The sequence below is a fragment of the Sus scrofa genome, chromosome 7 (assembly GCF_054392235.1).
Source record: "Sus scrofa isolate SSC_HxYL_T2T_F1_AM1 chromosome 7, Sscrofa_HxYL_maternal_Yorkshire_Landrace_v2.0, whole genome shotgun sequence".
Taxonomy (NCBI): Eukaryota; Metazoa; Chordata; class Mammalia; order Artiodactyla; family Suidae; genus Sus; species Sus scrofa.
In genome coordinates this window covers 25,562,041-25,579,525 of record NC_139389.1, presented here as the reverse complement: position 1 = coordinate 25,579,525, position 17,485 = coordinate 25,562,041, and the positions used below count along the sequence as shown (strand labels likewise).

The 17,485-nt window shown below is 37.5% G+C and overlaps 2 protein-coding genes across 2 annotated transcripts in view; both read left to right on the top strand.

The window, feature by feature from the left end:
- Nucleotides 1-7,280, top strand: part of LOC146401418 (uncharacterized) — a 274,139-nt gene extending 266,859 nt beyond the window's left edge. Inside the window, exons 2-4 of the mRNA XM_084966873.1 lie at nt 469-564; nt 3,129-3,197; nt 3,434-7,280. Coding sequence (XP_084822999.1) covers nt 469-483 — 15 coding nt within the window. The 3' untranslated portion in view covers nt 484-564; nt 3,129-3,197; nt 3,434-7,280. The remainder of the gene's footprint in view (nt 1-468; nt 565-3,128; nt 3,198-3,433) is intronic.
- Nucleotides 3,180-4,118, top strand: LOC146401419 (olfactory receptor 14J1-like). The gene has a single exon (XM_084970512.1). It carries the CDS (start codon nt 3,180-3,182, stop codon nt 4,116-4,118), a length of 939 nt encoding a protein of 312 aa, XP_084826638.1.
- Nucleotides 7,281-17,485: the final 10,205 nt, after the last annotated feature.

The following is a 17,485-nucleotide window of genomic DNA, read 5'->3' as shown; positions in this document are numbered from 1 at the left end:
TTTCAAAGAAATAACATTCTAATAAAAATCATTAAAATAGCTGAGAAAAGCATAAATATCAATAGGTTATTGCCAATTACTTTGACTTTACAGTGATACACAAAGCGAACATGATTCCCTTGAATAAGCATTTACTTGGCAATGAACAAACTGAAAAATAGATTTAACCCTTAATGTTGGGTTTTCCAGAATATAAGTCACAAGTTGCAATGTGTTTCAACAGTTTAATCCCATGGACACAAATAAACAGAAATTCCAGATAACTAGGTGTGATCATTAAATTAAATCAACAGAAAAATACTCCACATGAAAACTCTATGTAATTGCAAGTTTTGGCCCCAGGGTATTTTCAAGGAGCCCCAAATACCCAGAGCATTCGAGGATCTCTCCACTCATGACACAGGAGCCATGCAGAGGAGCATAAACTCTAATAATGAGAATGGAAATCCTTATTTTTCCTCTCCGCAGACAATGCTTTACTGAAAGTGGCTGAATTACCTTCTGCTAAGCAGTAACTGAGAAATTTTCCCTAAGTTTAGAAAGGAAGTTCCTGGATTTGCTCTGGTGAGTTTTCATGGTGTCTAAAAGGGATGTTTATACTGAAAAATAGAAAGTCAATGGATAATAGGATTTGAGTGGGTGGGATAAAACCAGTCTTTGTTATTTATTTCATAAATGCTACAGTTAAAAATTATCAACTGTAGATTTTTAAGCAAAAATTGCAAATCTAGCAGAGATATTTAAATTGTTTCAGAAACATATTGTGCAGTGTAATTCCCATTTTCTCCGCAATTCCTTCCTTTTTGCAACTAGCAATCTAGAATAAATGAACCACAGGATGAAATCACTTGATATCCTTCTCTTCTTATTATTTATTGACCCTAATGATGAGTTAGAAGAGATGTGAGATCCTACCTATATCTGAGATAGAGTGTTCTAACAGTACGGAAAGATGAAAAAGCTGATGATGTATCAAAATATTGTAATGTCAGCAAACAACCACAGTTTTCATTTTCACAAAACAAGGGCCAGTAAAGATCCCAGAGAGAAAGACTGTAAGGACACAAAGATTGTGAGAAGCATGTGAGAATATGCTTCTTGTCACAACCAGTCATCTGGGTTTCAAGTCTCTTCTGTTTCTTAGGAAGAAATTCTGATGTCAGTGAAATACAAGAAAATTCAGGAATGATAAGACCATGTCCATATTTTTAGAGAAATGCAGAAAATATTTCACAACCAGAAATAAATGATACAAATTATTAAATTCTTCATATACACCTTTTGTTATGTATTAAAAACACTAATATCAACTTAAAAATAAGACAAAAAACAAAGGCATGAGGCTTTGAATACCTCACTTGTTAAAAGAGAGTTAAAGAGTTCCCATTGTGGCACAGAGGAAATGAATTTGACTAGGAACCATGAGGTTGCAGATTCAATCACTGGCGTCACTCAGTGGGTTAAGGATAGGGCATTGCCATGAGCTGTGGTGTAGGTCACAGATGCAGCTTGGATCCTGCGTTGCTGTGGCTGTGGCATAGGCCGGCAGTTGCATTTGACCCCTAGCCTGGGAACCTCCATTTACCGTAGGTGCAGTCTTTAAAAAGCAAAATAAATAAATAAATAAATAAATTTTAAAAAGAGAGAGTTAGGTTGCAGAGAAAAAGTACTCAGTGAGATTAAAGAAGCAAAATTAATTAAAATTCTGGATAGACATCCAAAGTCGAAAGCTGCAAGGGTTTTGAAATTTCAGTAAAGTGACTCATTTCTGTCACTAATAATTTCTGAATCACTGATAGTTATATCTTATTTTTGCTTTAATTTTTATTTAATTAAGAATGAAGGATAGGTTTGAGATGGAAATCTTGTAAAACTAGGGTGTGATGATAGTTGTACAACTATAAATATAATAAAATTCATTGCATTAAAAAAGGGAACAAAAGATGAGGAGTTACTGTTATGGCTCAGTGGTAACGAAACCAACTACTATCCATGAGGATGTGGATTCAATCCCTGTCCTTGCTTAGTGCGTTAAGGATATGGCATTGCCATTAGTTGTGGTGTAGGTTGACGATGTGGCTCAGATCTGGCGTTGCTGTGGCTGTGTCATAGGCTGGCAGCTGCAGCTCCAATTTGACCCCTAGCATGGGAACTTCCATATGCCACAGGTGCCACCCTGAAAAGCAAAAAATAAAATAAAATAAAATAAAACAATAAAATAAAATAAAATAAAATATAGATGATTTTAGGCATTTATCAACATTTTATTTCCTTTTAAATATTATACCAGAAAGTTTCGGGCCTTTTGCCATTTCTTAATAGAACGTTGAATTTTTTGGATTAATTTATATGACATTTTGTGTTAAAGATAATGATCATTTGTATATTGTAATAAAAAGATAATGTCAATAAAATGCTTTTCACTTTTATTATTATTCATTTTTTTCAAAAAATCTTAGGAAAAGGATTGGGACTTCGTTCTTTCATACATGAAAGGAACTTTTTTTTTTTTTTGTCTTTTGTTGTTGTTGTTGTTGTTGTTGCTATTTCTTGGGCCGCTCCTGCGGCATATGGAGGTTCCCAGGCCAGGGGGTGAATTGGAGCTGTAGCCACCGGCCTACGCCATAGCCACAGCAACGCGGGATCTGAGCAACCTACACCACAGCTCAAGGCAACGCCGGATCGTTAACCCACTGAGCAAGGGCAGGGACCGAACCCGCAACCTCATGGTTCCTAGTCGGATTCGTTAACCACTGCGCCACGACGGGAACTCCATGAAAGGAAATTTAAAAACTGCAATGAAAGAATCAGTGTGGTGGCGGTACAAATAGATATAATAACTAATGAGACAGAACAGTCACCTCAAAAACTTATTAATAAATATGAACATGTGTTTGAACTGAGTGAAAATTTTAACATCCATAAAATTTTGATGCACCATACTTCCCAATAATAAAATATTTTCCTTTCCTTGGCCTGAAAAACATGACATTAAAATTCATAATCCAATTTACCTAACTCTTGTGCTTCAGTCAAAGTTATTTAAAATTACTCAATATGATTATTAGTATACAAAGTTACATAACATTTACAATGATGAACTGTTGATTCTGGCATTATTTCCATAGGTCTCCATTCTGTCTTGCAGCCAGCAGCCTCCTTGGAAACTGAGAAGGAATATGGCCAATTTCACTACAGTGAGTGGGTTTCTCCTCATGGGATTTTCTGCCAAGCCTGAGCTAGAAGTCTTATGGGCCTCTCTGTTCTTAGTCTTATACTTAGTGGCTTTAACTGGCAACACACTCATTATCGCTGCAACTTCCATGGATGACAGTCTCTACTCCCCTATGTATTTCTTCCTCAAACATCTTTCCTTCTTAGATATATGCTATATCTCTGTGATGGTACCAAGGTCCATTTGTAACTCTTTCAGGCATACTAGCAGTATTTCCCTCTGGGAATGCATACTGCAATGTCTGGCTTTCACTCTCTGTGGTTCTGCTGAGCTGGCCATGCTCACAGTGATGTCCTACGATCGCTACGTGGCCATCTGCCTTCCCCTGCGCTATGAAATCATCATGAATGTCAACACCTGTATTCACGGAATCCTAGCCGTCTGGATCAGTGGGGTCGTCTCTGGAGTTATGCATACATCTGCTACTTTCTCCATCCACTTCTGTGGTGCCAATGTCATCCACCAGTTCTTCTGTGAGGTTCCCCAGCTCCTAAAACTTGCCTGTTCTGATGAGTATGTCAGTGAGCTTGGGGTCACTGGCTTTCTGTCCTTGGTGGCATTTCTTTGCTTCCTCTCCATTGGCTTCTCCTACACACGCATATTCTCTACTGTGCTGAGGATCCCATCTGCCGAGGGGAGAGCCAAGGTCTTTGCCACTTGCCTCCCCCATCTAGCTGTGGTCACACTGTTTCTCTCTACTGGTGCCTTTGAGTTTCTGAAGCCACATTCTGACTCTCCAACTGCATTAGACTTTTTGCTTACTCTTTTTTATACTGTTCTGCCTCCCACACTTAATCCGATGATCTACAGCCTGAGAAACAAAGCCATGAAGGCAGCTCTACAAAGGGTTGTTAAAAGAAGAAAAGCCTACCTCTTTTGCTGAGTCATGTCTATCCCTTCCTCATTAAGAGACAAATCACAATCTACTGGAAAAACATAACAGAGTCAATCAAGAAATTAAAGCTCAAACAGAACTCGTTATGAGGAAAGTAATAGGAATGGACTATCTTTGAGTAACAAAAACACTGACATGGAGTTAGACAAAAATTACTCTAGTAGATACCATAGATTTAAGCCTCACTCTACAATGTCAAATATGATGAAAATGTCAATTTGCTTAAATCTAAAGATTCCAAGTTAATTTTCCCTCCTGGCCTGTTTCTATCAAGGTAAAGATAACTCATTTTTTTCTGAGTTACAATTAAATTTGTAATATCATATAGTATTGAAGCATACAGAAGAACCACCTGGTTTAATACTCTCTGGCTATTTAAGGGTCAGCTACTATACTATTGATCACCAGGGAGAAGTCTCACTATGTCAATTGTGTCATGTGAGTGAGAAGTTTAAATAGTACAACAATCAGTGACTCACAGAATGACTATAAGGAGAAATAATAACACAATCAAAATAAAAATTTTAAAAAGGCACATTTGAAAAATAATGAAAATTTAATATATATTATATAATGTTCAAAATTTAAAATTTAATGGATAGTGTAAGTAGCAGATAAAGTACAAGAAAAAAACAGAATTTTGCAGTGACAGATCCAAGAATTTCTCAGAAAATGGGGAAAAACGGAAAGTTTTTTTGTTAATGAGAAAGACTTAGGAGTCATGAAGTAGGCAGGAAATGTTTAATATTTGTCTAACAATAGTTTCAGAAAGATCTAGTGTCCATGTATAGAGAAAATGTATGATAGGAAATATCTAGAGAAATAATGCTTAACCTTTTTTTCCTCAGATTTCTTTTTTTTTCTTTTTCCACTGTACAGCAAGGGGATCAAGTTATCCTTACATGTATACATTACAATTATATTTTTTCCCCCACCCTTTGTTCTGTTGCAACATGAGTATCTAGACAAAGTTCTCAATGCTATTCAGCAGGATCTCCTTGTAAATCTATTCTAAGTTGTGTCTGATAATCCCAAACTCCCGATCCCTCCCACTCCCTCCCTCTCCCTCCCTCTCCCATCAGGCAGCCACAAGTCTTTTCTCCAAGTCCATGATTTTCTTTTCTGAGGAGATGTTCATTTGTGCTGGATATTAGGTTCCAGTTATAAATGATATCATATGGTATTTGTCTTTGTCTTTCTGGCTCATTTCGGTCAGTATGAGATTCTCTAGTTCCATCCATGTTGCTGCAAATGGCATAATGTCATTCTTTTTTATGGCTGAGTAGTATTCCATTGTGTATATATACCACATCTTCCAAATCCAATCATCAGTCGATGGACATTTGGGTTGTTTCCATGTCCTGGCTATTGTGAATAGTGCTGCAAAGAACATGCGGGTGCATGTGTCTCTTTTAAGTAGAGTTTTGTCTGGATAGATGCCCAAGAGTGGGATTGCAGGGTCATATGGAAGTTCTATGTATAGATTTCTAAGGTATCTCCAAACTGTTCTCCATAGTGGCTGTACCAGTTTACATTCCCACCAACAGTGCAGGAGTGTTCCCTTTTCTCCACAGCCCCTCCAGCACTTGTTATCTGTGGATTTATTAATGATGGCCATTGTGACTGGTGTGAGGTGGTATCTCATGGTAGTTTTGATTTGCATTTCTCTTATAATCAGCGATGTTGAGCATTTTTTCATGTGTTTGCTGGCCATCTGTATATCTTCTTTGGAGAAATGTCTATTCAGGTATTTTGCCCATTTTTCCCTTGATTGATTGGCTTTTTTGCTGTTAGGTTGTATAAGTTGTTTATATATTCTAGAGATTAAGCCCTTGTCAGTTGCATCATTTGAAACTACTTTCTCCCATTCTGTAAGTTGTCTTTTTGTTTTCTTTTGGGTTTCCTTTGCTGTGCAAAAGCTTTTCAGTTTGATGAGGTCCCATGGGTTTATTTTTGCTCTAATTTCTATTGCTTTGGGAGACGGACCTGAGAAAATATTCATGATGTTGATGTCAGAGAGTGTTTTGCCTATGTGTTCTTCTTGGAGTTTGAGGATGTCTTGTCTTATATTGAAGTCTTTCAGCCATTTGGAGTTTATCTTTGTGCATGGTGTGAGGGTGTGTTCTAGTCTCATTACTTTGCATGCAGCTGTCCAGGTTTCCCAGCAATGCTTGTTGAATAGACTTTCTTTTTCCCATTTTATGTTCTTGCCTCCCTTGTCAAAGATTAATTGACCATAGGTGTCAGGGTTTATTTCCGGGTTCTCTATTCTGTTGCATCGGTCTGTCTGTCTGTTTAGATACCAGTACCACACTGTTTTGATGACCGTGGCTTTGCAATATTGCCTGAAGTCTGGGAGAGTTATGCCTCCTGCTTGGTTTTTGTTTCTCAGGATTGCTTTGGCGATTCTGGGTGTTTTGTGGTTCCATATAAATGTTTGGATTGTTTTGTCTAGTTCTGTGAAAAATGTCATGGGTAATTTGATAGCGATTGCATTGAATCTGTAGATTGCTCTGGGTAGTATGGCCATTTTTACAATATTGATTTTTCCAATCCAGGAACATGGAATATCTTTCCATTTCTTTTTTTTTTTTTTTTTGTCTTTTTGTCTTGTTGTTGTTGTTGTTGTTGTTGTTGCTATTTCTTGGGCTGCTCCCGTGGCATATGGAAGTTCCCAGGCTAGGGGTCGAATCAGAGCTGTAGCCACCGGCCTACGCCAGAGCTACAGCAACACAGGATCCGAGCTGCATCTGCAACCTACACCACAGCTCATGGCAACGCCGGATCGTTAACCCACTGAGCAAGGGCAGGGACCAAACCCGCAACCTCATGGTTCTAGTCGGATTTGTTAACCACTGTGCCAGGACAGGAACTCCATCTTTCCATTTCTTTACATCTTCTTTGATTTCTTTGATTAAAGTTTTATACTTCTCGGCATATAGGTCCTTTACCTCCTTGGTCAGGTGTATTCCGAGGTATTTGATTTTGTGAGGTGCAATTTTAAAAAGAATTCTTTAAAACACAGATCTTCAGGTTTGAGAAGCACAAAAAACTGGTCAGTGTGTGTAAAATGAATGCAAATGTATTTATATCATCCTGAAACTATAGAATAATTAAAATGGAAATTAAAAAAAAATCAAAACAGAAAAAGTGATTTTAAAATCATACCGATGTTACTTCCCATGAGCTTTATTGTTTTACCTTTCATGTTTAGTTCTATAATTCATTGGAAAGTAATTATTGTGATGGTATAAGGTAAGTGTTATTGGTCATTATACTCACTGTTATCCAATTAACTACAATACTTAATGGGAAACAAACTTTTCCCTAAAGAATTGCAATTGCTGCATTTGGAATAAATTTAGGAATTGTATGTGTGTGAGAGTCTTTCATCTGTTCAGTTGATCTATGTATTCATGCTTATATCATGCTCCATTAATTACTTCAGCTACACAGTCATTGTCATATGGATGGTGTAAGTTTTCTAATTCTGTTCTTCCAGATTTTTTATCTACTCCAGATCTTTTGCTTATCCATGTCTTAAAATCAGGTTTTTGATTTTAAAAAGATACTTACGAAGATGTTGACTGAAATACATTGAATCCATAAATCAAACTGAACTGTCTTCTTACCCCCACTGGACTCACCAGAGGGTTTTTTTTTTATCATTTATTTATACACATATTTTTTAATCTACTGTACAGCATTGTATATATTCTTTTTTCTCACATTACATGTTCCATCATAAGTGGATAGACAGAGTTCCCAGTGCTACACAGTGGGATCTCATTGCTAATCCATCCCGAAGGCAAAGTAAATGCATCTATTTACCCAAAGCTCCCAGTCCCTCCCACTCCCTCCCCCCGACCTCCTTGGCAACCACAAGTCTGCTCTCCAGGTCCATGATTTTCTTTGCTGTGGAAAGGTTCATTTGTGCCGTATATTAGATGCCATATAAGTGATATCATATGGTATTTGTCTTTCTCTTTCTGACTTACTTCACTCAGGATGAGAGGCTGTAGTTCCATCCACGTTGCTGCAAATGGCATTATGTCGTTCTTTTTTATGGATGAGTAGTATTCCATTGTGTATATGTACCACATCTTCCTAATCCAATCATCTATCAATGGACTTTTGGGTTGTTTCCATGTCTCGGCTATCGTGAATAGTGCTGAAATGAACCTGCGGGTGCATGTGTCTTTTTCAAGGAAAGTTTTGTCCAGGTCTATGCCCAAGAATGGCATTGCGGGGTCATATGATAGTTGCATCTATAGTTTTCCAAGGTACCTCCATACTGTTTTCCATAGTGTACCAGCTTACACTGCTACCAACAGTGCAGGAGGGTTCTTTTCTCCACACCCCCTCCAGCATTTGGTATCTGTGGACTTATTAATGATGGCCATTCTGACTGGTGCCAGGTGGTATCCCAGGGCAGTTTTTTTTTTTTTTTTTTCCCACTGTACAGCAAGGGGGTCAGGTTATCCTTAGATGTATACCCAGGAGCATGGACTATCTTTCCATTTCTTTACATCCTCTTTAATTTCCTTGATTAATGTTTTATAGTTCTCAACATATAAGTCCTTTACCTCCTGGTCAGGTGTGTTCCCAGGTATTTGATTTTTTGGTTTGCAATTTTAAAAGGTATTGTATTTTTGTATTCCTTTTCTAATATTTCATTGTTAGTATCCAGAAATGTGACTGATTTCTGAATGTTAATCTCATATCCTGCTACTTTGCTGAATTTTTGATCACTTCAAGTAGGTTTTGGGTTGAGTCCTCAGGTTTTTCTATATATAGTATCATGTCATCTGCATACAGTGACAGTATTTACTTATTGTCTTCCTATTTGGATATCTTTTATTTCTTCTTTTTTTTGTCTGATTTCTGTGGCTAGGACTTCCAGTACTATGTTGAATGAAAGCGGTGAGTGGCCATCCTTGTCTTGTTCCAGATTTTAGTGGGAAGGCTTTCAGCTATTCTCCACTGGGTATTATGTTTGCTGTGAGTTTGTCATAAGTGGCTTTAATTATGTTAAGGCATGTTACCTCTATACCCACTTTGGTAAGAGTTTTTGTCATAAATAGATGTTGGACTTTGTCAAATGCTTTCTCTGCATCTGTTGAGATAAGCATGTGGTTTTTCACTTTTCTTTTGTTAGTGTGGTGTATGATGTTGACTGATTTGCATATTTTGAACCATCCTTGTGAATCCCACCTGGTGATGTATGATCTTTTTGTATGTTGGATTTGGTTGGCTAAAATTTTTTGTTGAGCATTTTTGTGTCTATATTCATCAAAGATATTGGCCTGTGGTTTTCTTTTTTGGTGGTATCCTTGTCTGGTTTTGGAATTAGGGTGATGCTGGTGTCATAGGATGTCTTTGGGAGTGTTCCTTCTTCTTAAACCTTTTGAAAAAGTTTAAGGAGGATGGGTACCAGTTTTTCTATGTATGTTTGGGAGAATTCGCTTGTGAAGCCATCTGGTGCTGGACTTTTATTTGTAGGGAGTGTTTTTATGACATATTCAATTTCATTTCTAGTGATTGGTCTGTTCATTTTATCTATTTATTCTTGATTCAGTTTTGGCAGGCTGTAAGTCTCTAGAAAGTTGTCCATTTCTTCTAGGTTACCAAATTCGTTAGCATATAATTGTTCATAGTATTCTCTCATGGTTTTTTGTATTTCTGTAGTATCATTTGTGACTTCTCCTTTTTCATTTCCTATTCTGTTTATTTGGGTTTTTCTCTCCTCTTCTTGGTGAGTCTAGCCAGAGCTTTGACAATTTTATTTACTTTTTCAAAGAACCAGTTCTTGGTTTTATTGATTTTTTTTCTATTGTTTTTCAAATATCTATTTTATTGATTTCTTCTTTGATTTTTATGATTTCCTTCTTTTGCTGACATTAGGTTTTGTTTGTTCTTCTTTTTGTAATTCATTTAGGTGTTGGATTAATTTGTCAATTTGAGATATTTCTTCCTTTTTGAGGAAGGTCTGTTTCACTATGAATTTCCCTCTGAGGCCTGCTTTTGTGGCATCCCGTAGATTCTGAGTGGTTGTGTCTTATCATTTGTCTCAAGGTAATTTTTAATTTCCTTCCTGATTTCTTCATTAACCCATTGGTTTTTTAGCAGCATGTTGTTTAGTTTCCATGTAGTAAGTTTTTTCTCATTTCTTTTCCTGTGGTTGATTTCTAATTTCATGCCATTGTTGTCAAAGAAGTTCCTTGAAATAATGGCTATACTTTTAAATTTGTTGAGGTTAGATTTGTGCCCCAGTATGTGATCACTTCTTGAGAATGTTCCATGTGCACTTGAGAAGAATATATATTCTGATTTTTTTGGATGTAATGTCCTGAAAACGTCGATTAAGTCTAACATTTTTTATTGTGTCCTTTAGGATCTCTGTTGCTTTATTGATTTTCTGTCTAGAGGATCTGTCCATTGATGTGAGTGGGGTGTTAAAGTTTCCTACTATGATTGTATTCCCATCAATTTCTCCTTTTATGTCTGCTATTATTTGTTGTAGGTGTCTGAGTGCTCCTATATTAGGGGCATATGTATTGACAATTGTAATATCCTCTTCTTGAATGGATCCTTTAACCATTAAATAGTGTCCTTCCTTGTTTTTCTTTATGGCCTTCATTTTTTTAAAGTCTATTTTGTCTGATATGAGGATTGCAACTCCTGCTTTCCTGTCTTGTCCATTGTCATGAAATATCTTTTCCCATCCCCTCACTTTCAATCTATATGTGTCCTTTGCCCTAAGGTGAGTTTCTTGTAGGCAGCAGATTGAAGGTTTTTGCTTTTTTATCCAATCTGCCAGTCTGTGTCTTTGCTTGGAGCATTCAGTCCACTACCATTTAACGTGATTATTTTTTTCAATTGTTATTTCCCCAATGCAGTTTTTTCTTTCTACTGTACAGCATGGTGACCCAGTTACACATACATGTACACATTCTGTTTCTTACATATAAGGTGATTATTGATAGATATGTATTTATTGCCATTTTAAACCTTGTTTTTGCAGTTGATTCTGTGTTTCTCTTTGCTTCTTTTCTTTTTTGGGTTGGATGGTTTCCATTTATTTTATGCTCGAGTACTTTTCTTTCCAGTTTTGGTGAATGTAATGTTCAGTTTTCATTTGTTTTTTAACCATGTTAAACCCTTCCGATATCTGCTTTCTTTTGCCTGATAGTAATATAGGTACAAACACATCAATAAATAGAAAAAGAATCTATATTTTCTTACTTTCCTTCCCCACATTGTATGATTTTGATGTCTTTTTTTTTTCACATCTTCATGTTTAGATCTGTATGCTGGCTTATTTAAGTGACTCCTTTCCAGTTGTGGTTTCCTCCATCTTAATTCTTCTTTTTCTCTTTTTTCTTCTCTCTCTTTTTTAATTTAGAGAAGCCCTTTCAGTATTTCTTTTAGAATGGGTTTAGTATTGCTGTACTCTTTTAGCTTTTGTTTGTTGAAGAAATTCTTTATTACCCTTCTATTTTAAATGATATTCTTGCTGGATAGAGTATTCTAGGTTGCAAATTTTTTCTTTTCAGCACTTTAAATATATCTTGCCATTCCCTCTGGCCTGTAGTGATTCTGCAGAGAAATCAGCTGATAGCTTATGGGAGTTCCTTTATAATTAACATTTTGTTTTTCTCTTGCTGCCTCTAGAATCCTCTCTTCATCTTTAACTTTTGCCATTTTTATTTTACTATGTCTTTATGTGGGCCTGTTTGGGTTCAACTTGTTTGGGGCCGTCTGTGCTTCCTTTATCTTGATATCAGTATCCTTTAGATTTGGAAAGTTTTCAGCCATAATTTCTTCAAATATATTTTCAATCCCCTTTCCTTTTTATTTTCCTTCTGGAATTCCTATTATGCGTAGATTGGCCCACTTTATGTTATCCCATAGGTCTTCTATATTGCTTTCATGTTTTTTTCATTCGTTTTTCTGTCTGCTGTCCTGATTGGGTGATTTCCATTATTTAATCTTCCACATCACTAAGTCGTTCCTTTGCATTATTCATTCTGCTGTTTATTGCCTTTAGCTCCGTTTGTATCTCTGCAAATGAATTTTCTAGTTTTTCTTGCTTCCTCCATATGTTTTATAGTTCCTTTCTAAAGGAATCTGCATTACAGTTCATGTCCTCTCAGTTCCTTCAGTATTTTCACTATCTCCCTTTTGAATTCAATGTCTCTCAGACTGCAGAGGTCTGTTTCATTGTTGACTGCTTTAGGTGAATTCTCCTGTTCATTTAACTGGGAATGGTTTTTGTGCTTCTTCATTTTGCTTGTGTTTTTCTTTCACTGTGAGTTTGGGGAAGCCAAACTGAAGTCTTGTAAGGCTACTTCTATGCAAGAATTCCTCTTTGTATTTTGGGGGGATTAATATTTATTTTTGGTGTGGGAGTTAGAATATTTGCTCTCTCTTTCTTTGGTGTGAGCAGGCTGTTATTCCCAGGATGCTCAGTGTGTTTTCAGGGAGAATAAGGCAATGGTAGGGCCAGGAGTCAGTGTCTGGTCATTGGGCTCTCAACAGCAGCAAGGACCTGCAGGAAGGTGGCACAGGCTACTTCTAGTTACAGGACCCTGGGAAATGGTAATAAGCTGTAGGCAGACCTTCAGGGTGACCAGAGCATTTGGCAGTAGCAACAGCAGGGGGTGTGAGTTCCCAGGGAAGTGAGAGCAAGAACTGCTTGTGTTTGATTGCGTGCAATCCTCTGAGGTTATTGGAACCGTAGGTGGTGCCTGTTCAGGGACCCCTATTGGAAGCAGGCCATGACCATCTCTAGAGTCAGTGATAACTGTGGTGGTTTGCCCCTGCCACCAGTAGACCATGCATGAAGCAACCCATCTCACTTAGCCCACGTATGAGATGTTGTAAAGGGTGCTCCTAGTTGCAGGATCCTGGAAAGTGACAGAGATCAGGCATGTGGGTACTGCCCAGAATGTTTGGCAGTGGCAGCAGCAGGGCAGGTATGTTCCTGGGTTGCAAGAGCACCGACAGGTGGTGTTCGGTCACAATGCCCACCTCTGTGGTGCCCTTCAGGTGAATGGGGCTGCAAGTGGTTTTTGTTCAGGTAACTCCAATGGCAGTGTGCCACACCCACCTCTGCAATCAGGGATAATTGAGGTGGTTTGCCCCTGCCAGCTGCAGACCACGCAAGAAGCACCCTGTCCCACATAGCCCACGCAGCAGGTGCTGCAACAGCTCCTCCTAGTTGTAGGATCTTGGGAAGGGACAGTGACCAAGTGTCTGGCCGCCACCCAGAGCATTTGGCAATGGCAGCTGCAAGGTGGGTGTGTTCCCAGAGGAGTGAGGCAACAGTGTATGGTGCTTGATTGCAGTGCCCTCTTTTTTTCTTTTTTGACAACCCCTGAGGTGACTGAGGTCGCAGGTGGAGCCCACTTGCAGGCCCCCAGTGGTGGCAAGTCTCGCCTCCCTCTGGCCTCTGACACGACTGCCATGGTCTGTGCCTGCCACCTGTAGATCGTGTAAGAGGCACCACATCGCACTGAGTTCCCTTATGCCCTTAACCCACACAATAGATGCCTGACCACCAGTAGCCTGCACAAGAAGTGCCTAATCTCTCCTAAAGGAGCAAGAGGCTTCTCATCTCACCATAGCCTCTGCAGAGCTGCCCCACCCTCTAAGCTTAAGGGCATGCACATGCTGCAGAGAAGGGAGTCTCCTATGATACCCATACTTCTTAAACTTTTCCAAAAGGTTGAAGAAGAAGGCACACTCCCAAATATAGTCTATGAAACTGCCATCACCTAGTCCCAAAACTTGATGAAGATACTACCACAAAAGAAAACTATAGGCCAATATCTTTGACGAATAAACATGTGAAAATTCTCAACAAAATTTTGAAAACTGAATCCATTAATATATAAGTAGATCATAAACTACAACCAAGTGGGATTCATCCCAGGGTCACAAGGATGATTCAACATACCCAAATCAATCAGTGTCATACACTACATTACCAAAAGAAAAACTGAAATCCACATGATTGGAGTTCCTGTCATGGCTCAGTAGTTAATGAACCCAACTAGAATCCATGAGTATAAGGGTTCAATCCCTGGCCTTGCTCAGTGATTTAAGGAGCTGGCATTGCTGTTCATGGTGGTGTAGGTTGCAGGTGAGGCTTGGATCCCATGTTGCTGTGGCTGTGGTGTAGGCCCACAACTGTAGCTTAAATTTGACCCCTAGCCTGGGAATCTGCGTATGCCATGGGTGCAGCCCTAAAAAGACAAAACAAAAACAATAAAACATAGGATCATCTCAATAGATGCAGAAAAAGCATTTGACAAAGTCCAAAATCCATTCATGATAAGAACTCTTACCAAAGTGGGTGTGGAGGGAACATACCTTAACATAGTAAAAGCGATTTATGACAAACCCACAGCCAGTATAATACTCAATGGAGAAAAGCTGAAAACCTTCCCACTAAAATCTGGAACAAGACAAGGATGCCCACTCTCACCACTTTTATATAACATAGTATTGGAAGTCCTAACCACAACTATCAAACAGGAGAAATAAAAGGTATCCAAACTGGAAGAGAAGAAGTAAAATTGTCACTCTATGCAGATGAGATGATACTATATATAGAAAACCCTAAGGACTCCACACAAAAACTACTTGAACTGAGCAATAAATTCAGCAAAGTAGCAGCATACAAGATTAGCATTCAGAAATCGGATGCATTTCTGTATACTAACAATGAAATATTAGAAAAGGAATACAGAAATACAATGCCTTTTAAAATCTCACCCCAGAAAATTAAATACCTAGGAATAAACCTGACCAAGAAGGTGACAGACTTATATGCTGAGAACTATAAAAGCTTAATCAAGGAAATTAAAGAGCATCCAAAGAAATGGAAAGATATCCCATGTTCCTGGATTGGAAAAATTAATATTGTAAAAATGGCCATACTACCCAAAGCAATCTACAGATTTCAATGCAATCCCTATCAAATTACCCATGACATTTTTCACAGAACTAGACAAAACAATCCAAAAATTTATATGGAACCACAAAACACCCAGAATTGCCAATGCAATCCTGAGGAACAGAAGCCAAGCAAGGGGCATGACTCTCCCAGTCTTCAGGCAATATTACAAAGCCACAGTCATCAAAACAGTGTGGTACTGGTATCAAAACAGACAGACCAATGGGATGGAATAGAGAACCCAGAAATAAACCCTGACACCAATGGTCAATTAATCTTTGACAAGAGAGGCAAGAATATAAAATGGGAAAAAGAAAGTCTATTCAACAAGCACTTCTGGGAAACCTGGACAGCTGCATGCAAAGCAATGAAATTAGAACACACCCTCACACCATGCACAAAAATAAACTCAAAATGGCTGAAAGACTTAAATATAAGAAAAGACACCATCAAACTCCTAGAAGAGAACATAGGCAAAACACTTTCTGACATCAACTTCGTGAATATTTTCTGAGGTCAGTCTCTCAAAGCAACAGAAATAAGAACAAAAATAAACCAATGGGACCTCATCAAACTGAAAAGTTTTTGCACAGCAAAGAAAACCAAAACCAAAAACAAAAAGATATCTTACAGAATGAGAGAAAATAATTGCAAATGATGCAACTGACAAGGGCTTAATCTCTAAAATATACAAACAGCTTATACAACTCAACAGCAAAAAGCCAACAACCCAATTAACAAATGGGTAAAAGACCTGAATAGACATTTCTCCAAAGAAGATATACAGATGGCCGACAAGCACATGAAAAAATGCTCAACATCACTAATTATTACAGAATGAAAATCAAAAGTGCTATGAAATACCACCTCACATCAGTCAGAATGGCCATCATTAATTAGTCCATAAATAGCAAATGCTGGAGGGGGTATGGAGAAAAGGGAACCCTCCTACACTGTTGGTAGCAATGTAAGCTGGTACAACTACTATGGAAAACAGTATGGTGGTACCTCAGAAACATAAATATAGAACTACCATATGACCAAGAAATCCCACTCTTGGGTATTTATCTGGACAAAACTGTCCTTGAGAGACACTTGTACCCATATATCCACTGCAGCACTATCACAATAGCCAGGACATGGAAACAACCTAAATGTCCATCAACAGATGAATGGATTAAGATGTGGTATATATACACAATGGAACACTATTCAGCCATAAAAAGAACAAAATAATGCCATTTGCAGCAACATAGATGGAACTAGAAACTCTCATCCTGAGTGAAGTAAGTCAGAAAGAGAAAGATAAATACCATATGATTTCATTTACATCTGGAATCTGATGAACGTTTCCACAGAAAAGAAACTCATGGATTGGAGAACAGACTTGTAGTTGCCAAGGAAGTGGAGGAGGGTGTGAGATGGACTGGGAATCCAGGGTTAATAGATGCAAACTGTTGCCTCTGGAATTGATAAGCAGTGAGATCTGGTTGTATAGCACTGGGAACTATATCTAGTCACTTACGATGGAGCATGATGGAGGATAATGTGAGAAAAAGAATATATATATATATATATATATATATATATATATATTTACGTGACTGGGTCACTTTGTTTTACAGTAGAAAATTGACAAAACACAGGTTAACCAAATATGGAAAAATAAAATTCAGTAAAAAAGAAAAAAAAAAGATTTGGCAATTATAAATAAAGCTGCTATAAACATCCATATGCAGGTTTTTGTATGAATGGAAGTTTTCAACTCTTGGGTAAATCTACAGGGTTTTAAACATATTGATAATAATGTACTCATCATTATTAGAATTTTTGCCTCTTGCTTTCCTCTTCTTTTATTTACTATTATTTTCTTATTTAATTATATTGGCTGACAACTTCAATTATAATAGTAGAAATGTGATAGTGGAAAACATTTGTTTTTCTTTCAAATCTTGAAGATATATTTCTGAAGTTCTTCACAGCACATGATGTTGGCTTTAGTTTTGATAGACAACATTTTAGTAAGTTTTTCAGTTGTCATTTATTAAATTTAGTTGTGTTCCTTATATTTCTAGTGTTCTGAGAGTTATTATAAAAATAATTGAAATTTGTCAAACATTTTCATCCATCTGTTGTTACAGTCATATAGATTTTGTAGTCTCCAAATCTGTGGAATAGTCAAGCAAGAAATAAATAACTTTGACAGGAAGTTTTGATTACTCAAGCTAAACAGAATTGCCTGAAAACAAAGATGAAAGCACAGTAGATATAAGAAAATATCAGAAAAAATGTATCATGAATAAATATTATGAGATAAATCAGTAGTTATATTAGTCATTATCCAAGATTCTTCTGATCTACTCAAATGATCTTTGTCGTTAGACATTTAAAG

Bases quoted from the DNA above. Each gene is read 5' to 3' on its own strand.
- LOC146401419 (XM_084970512.1), top strand. From the start codon at position 3,180: ATGGCCAATTTCACTACAGTGAGTGGGTTTCTCCTCATGGGATTTTCT.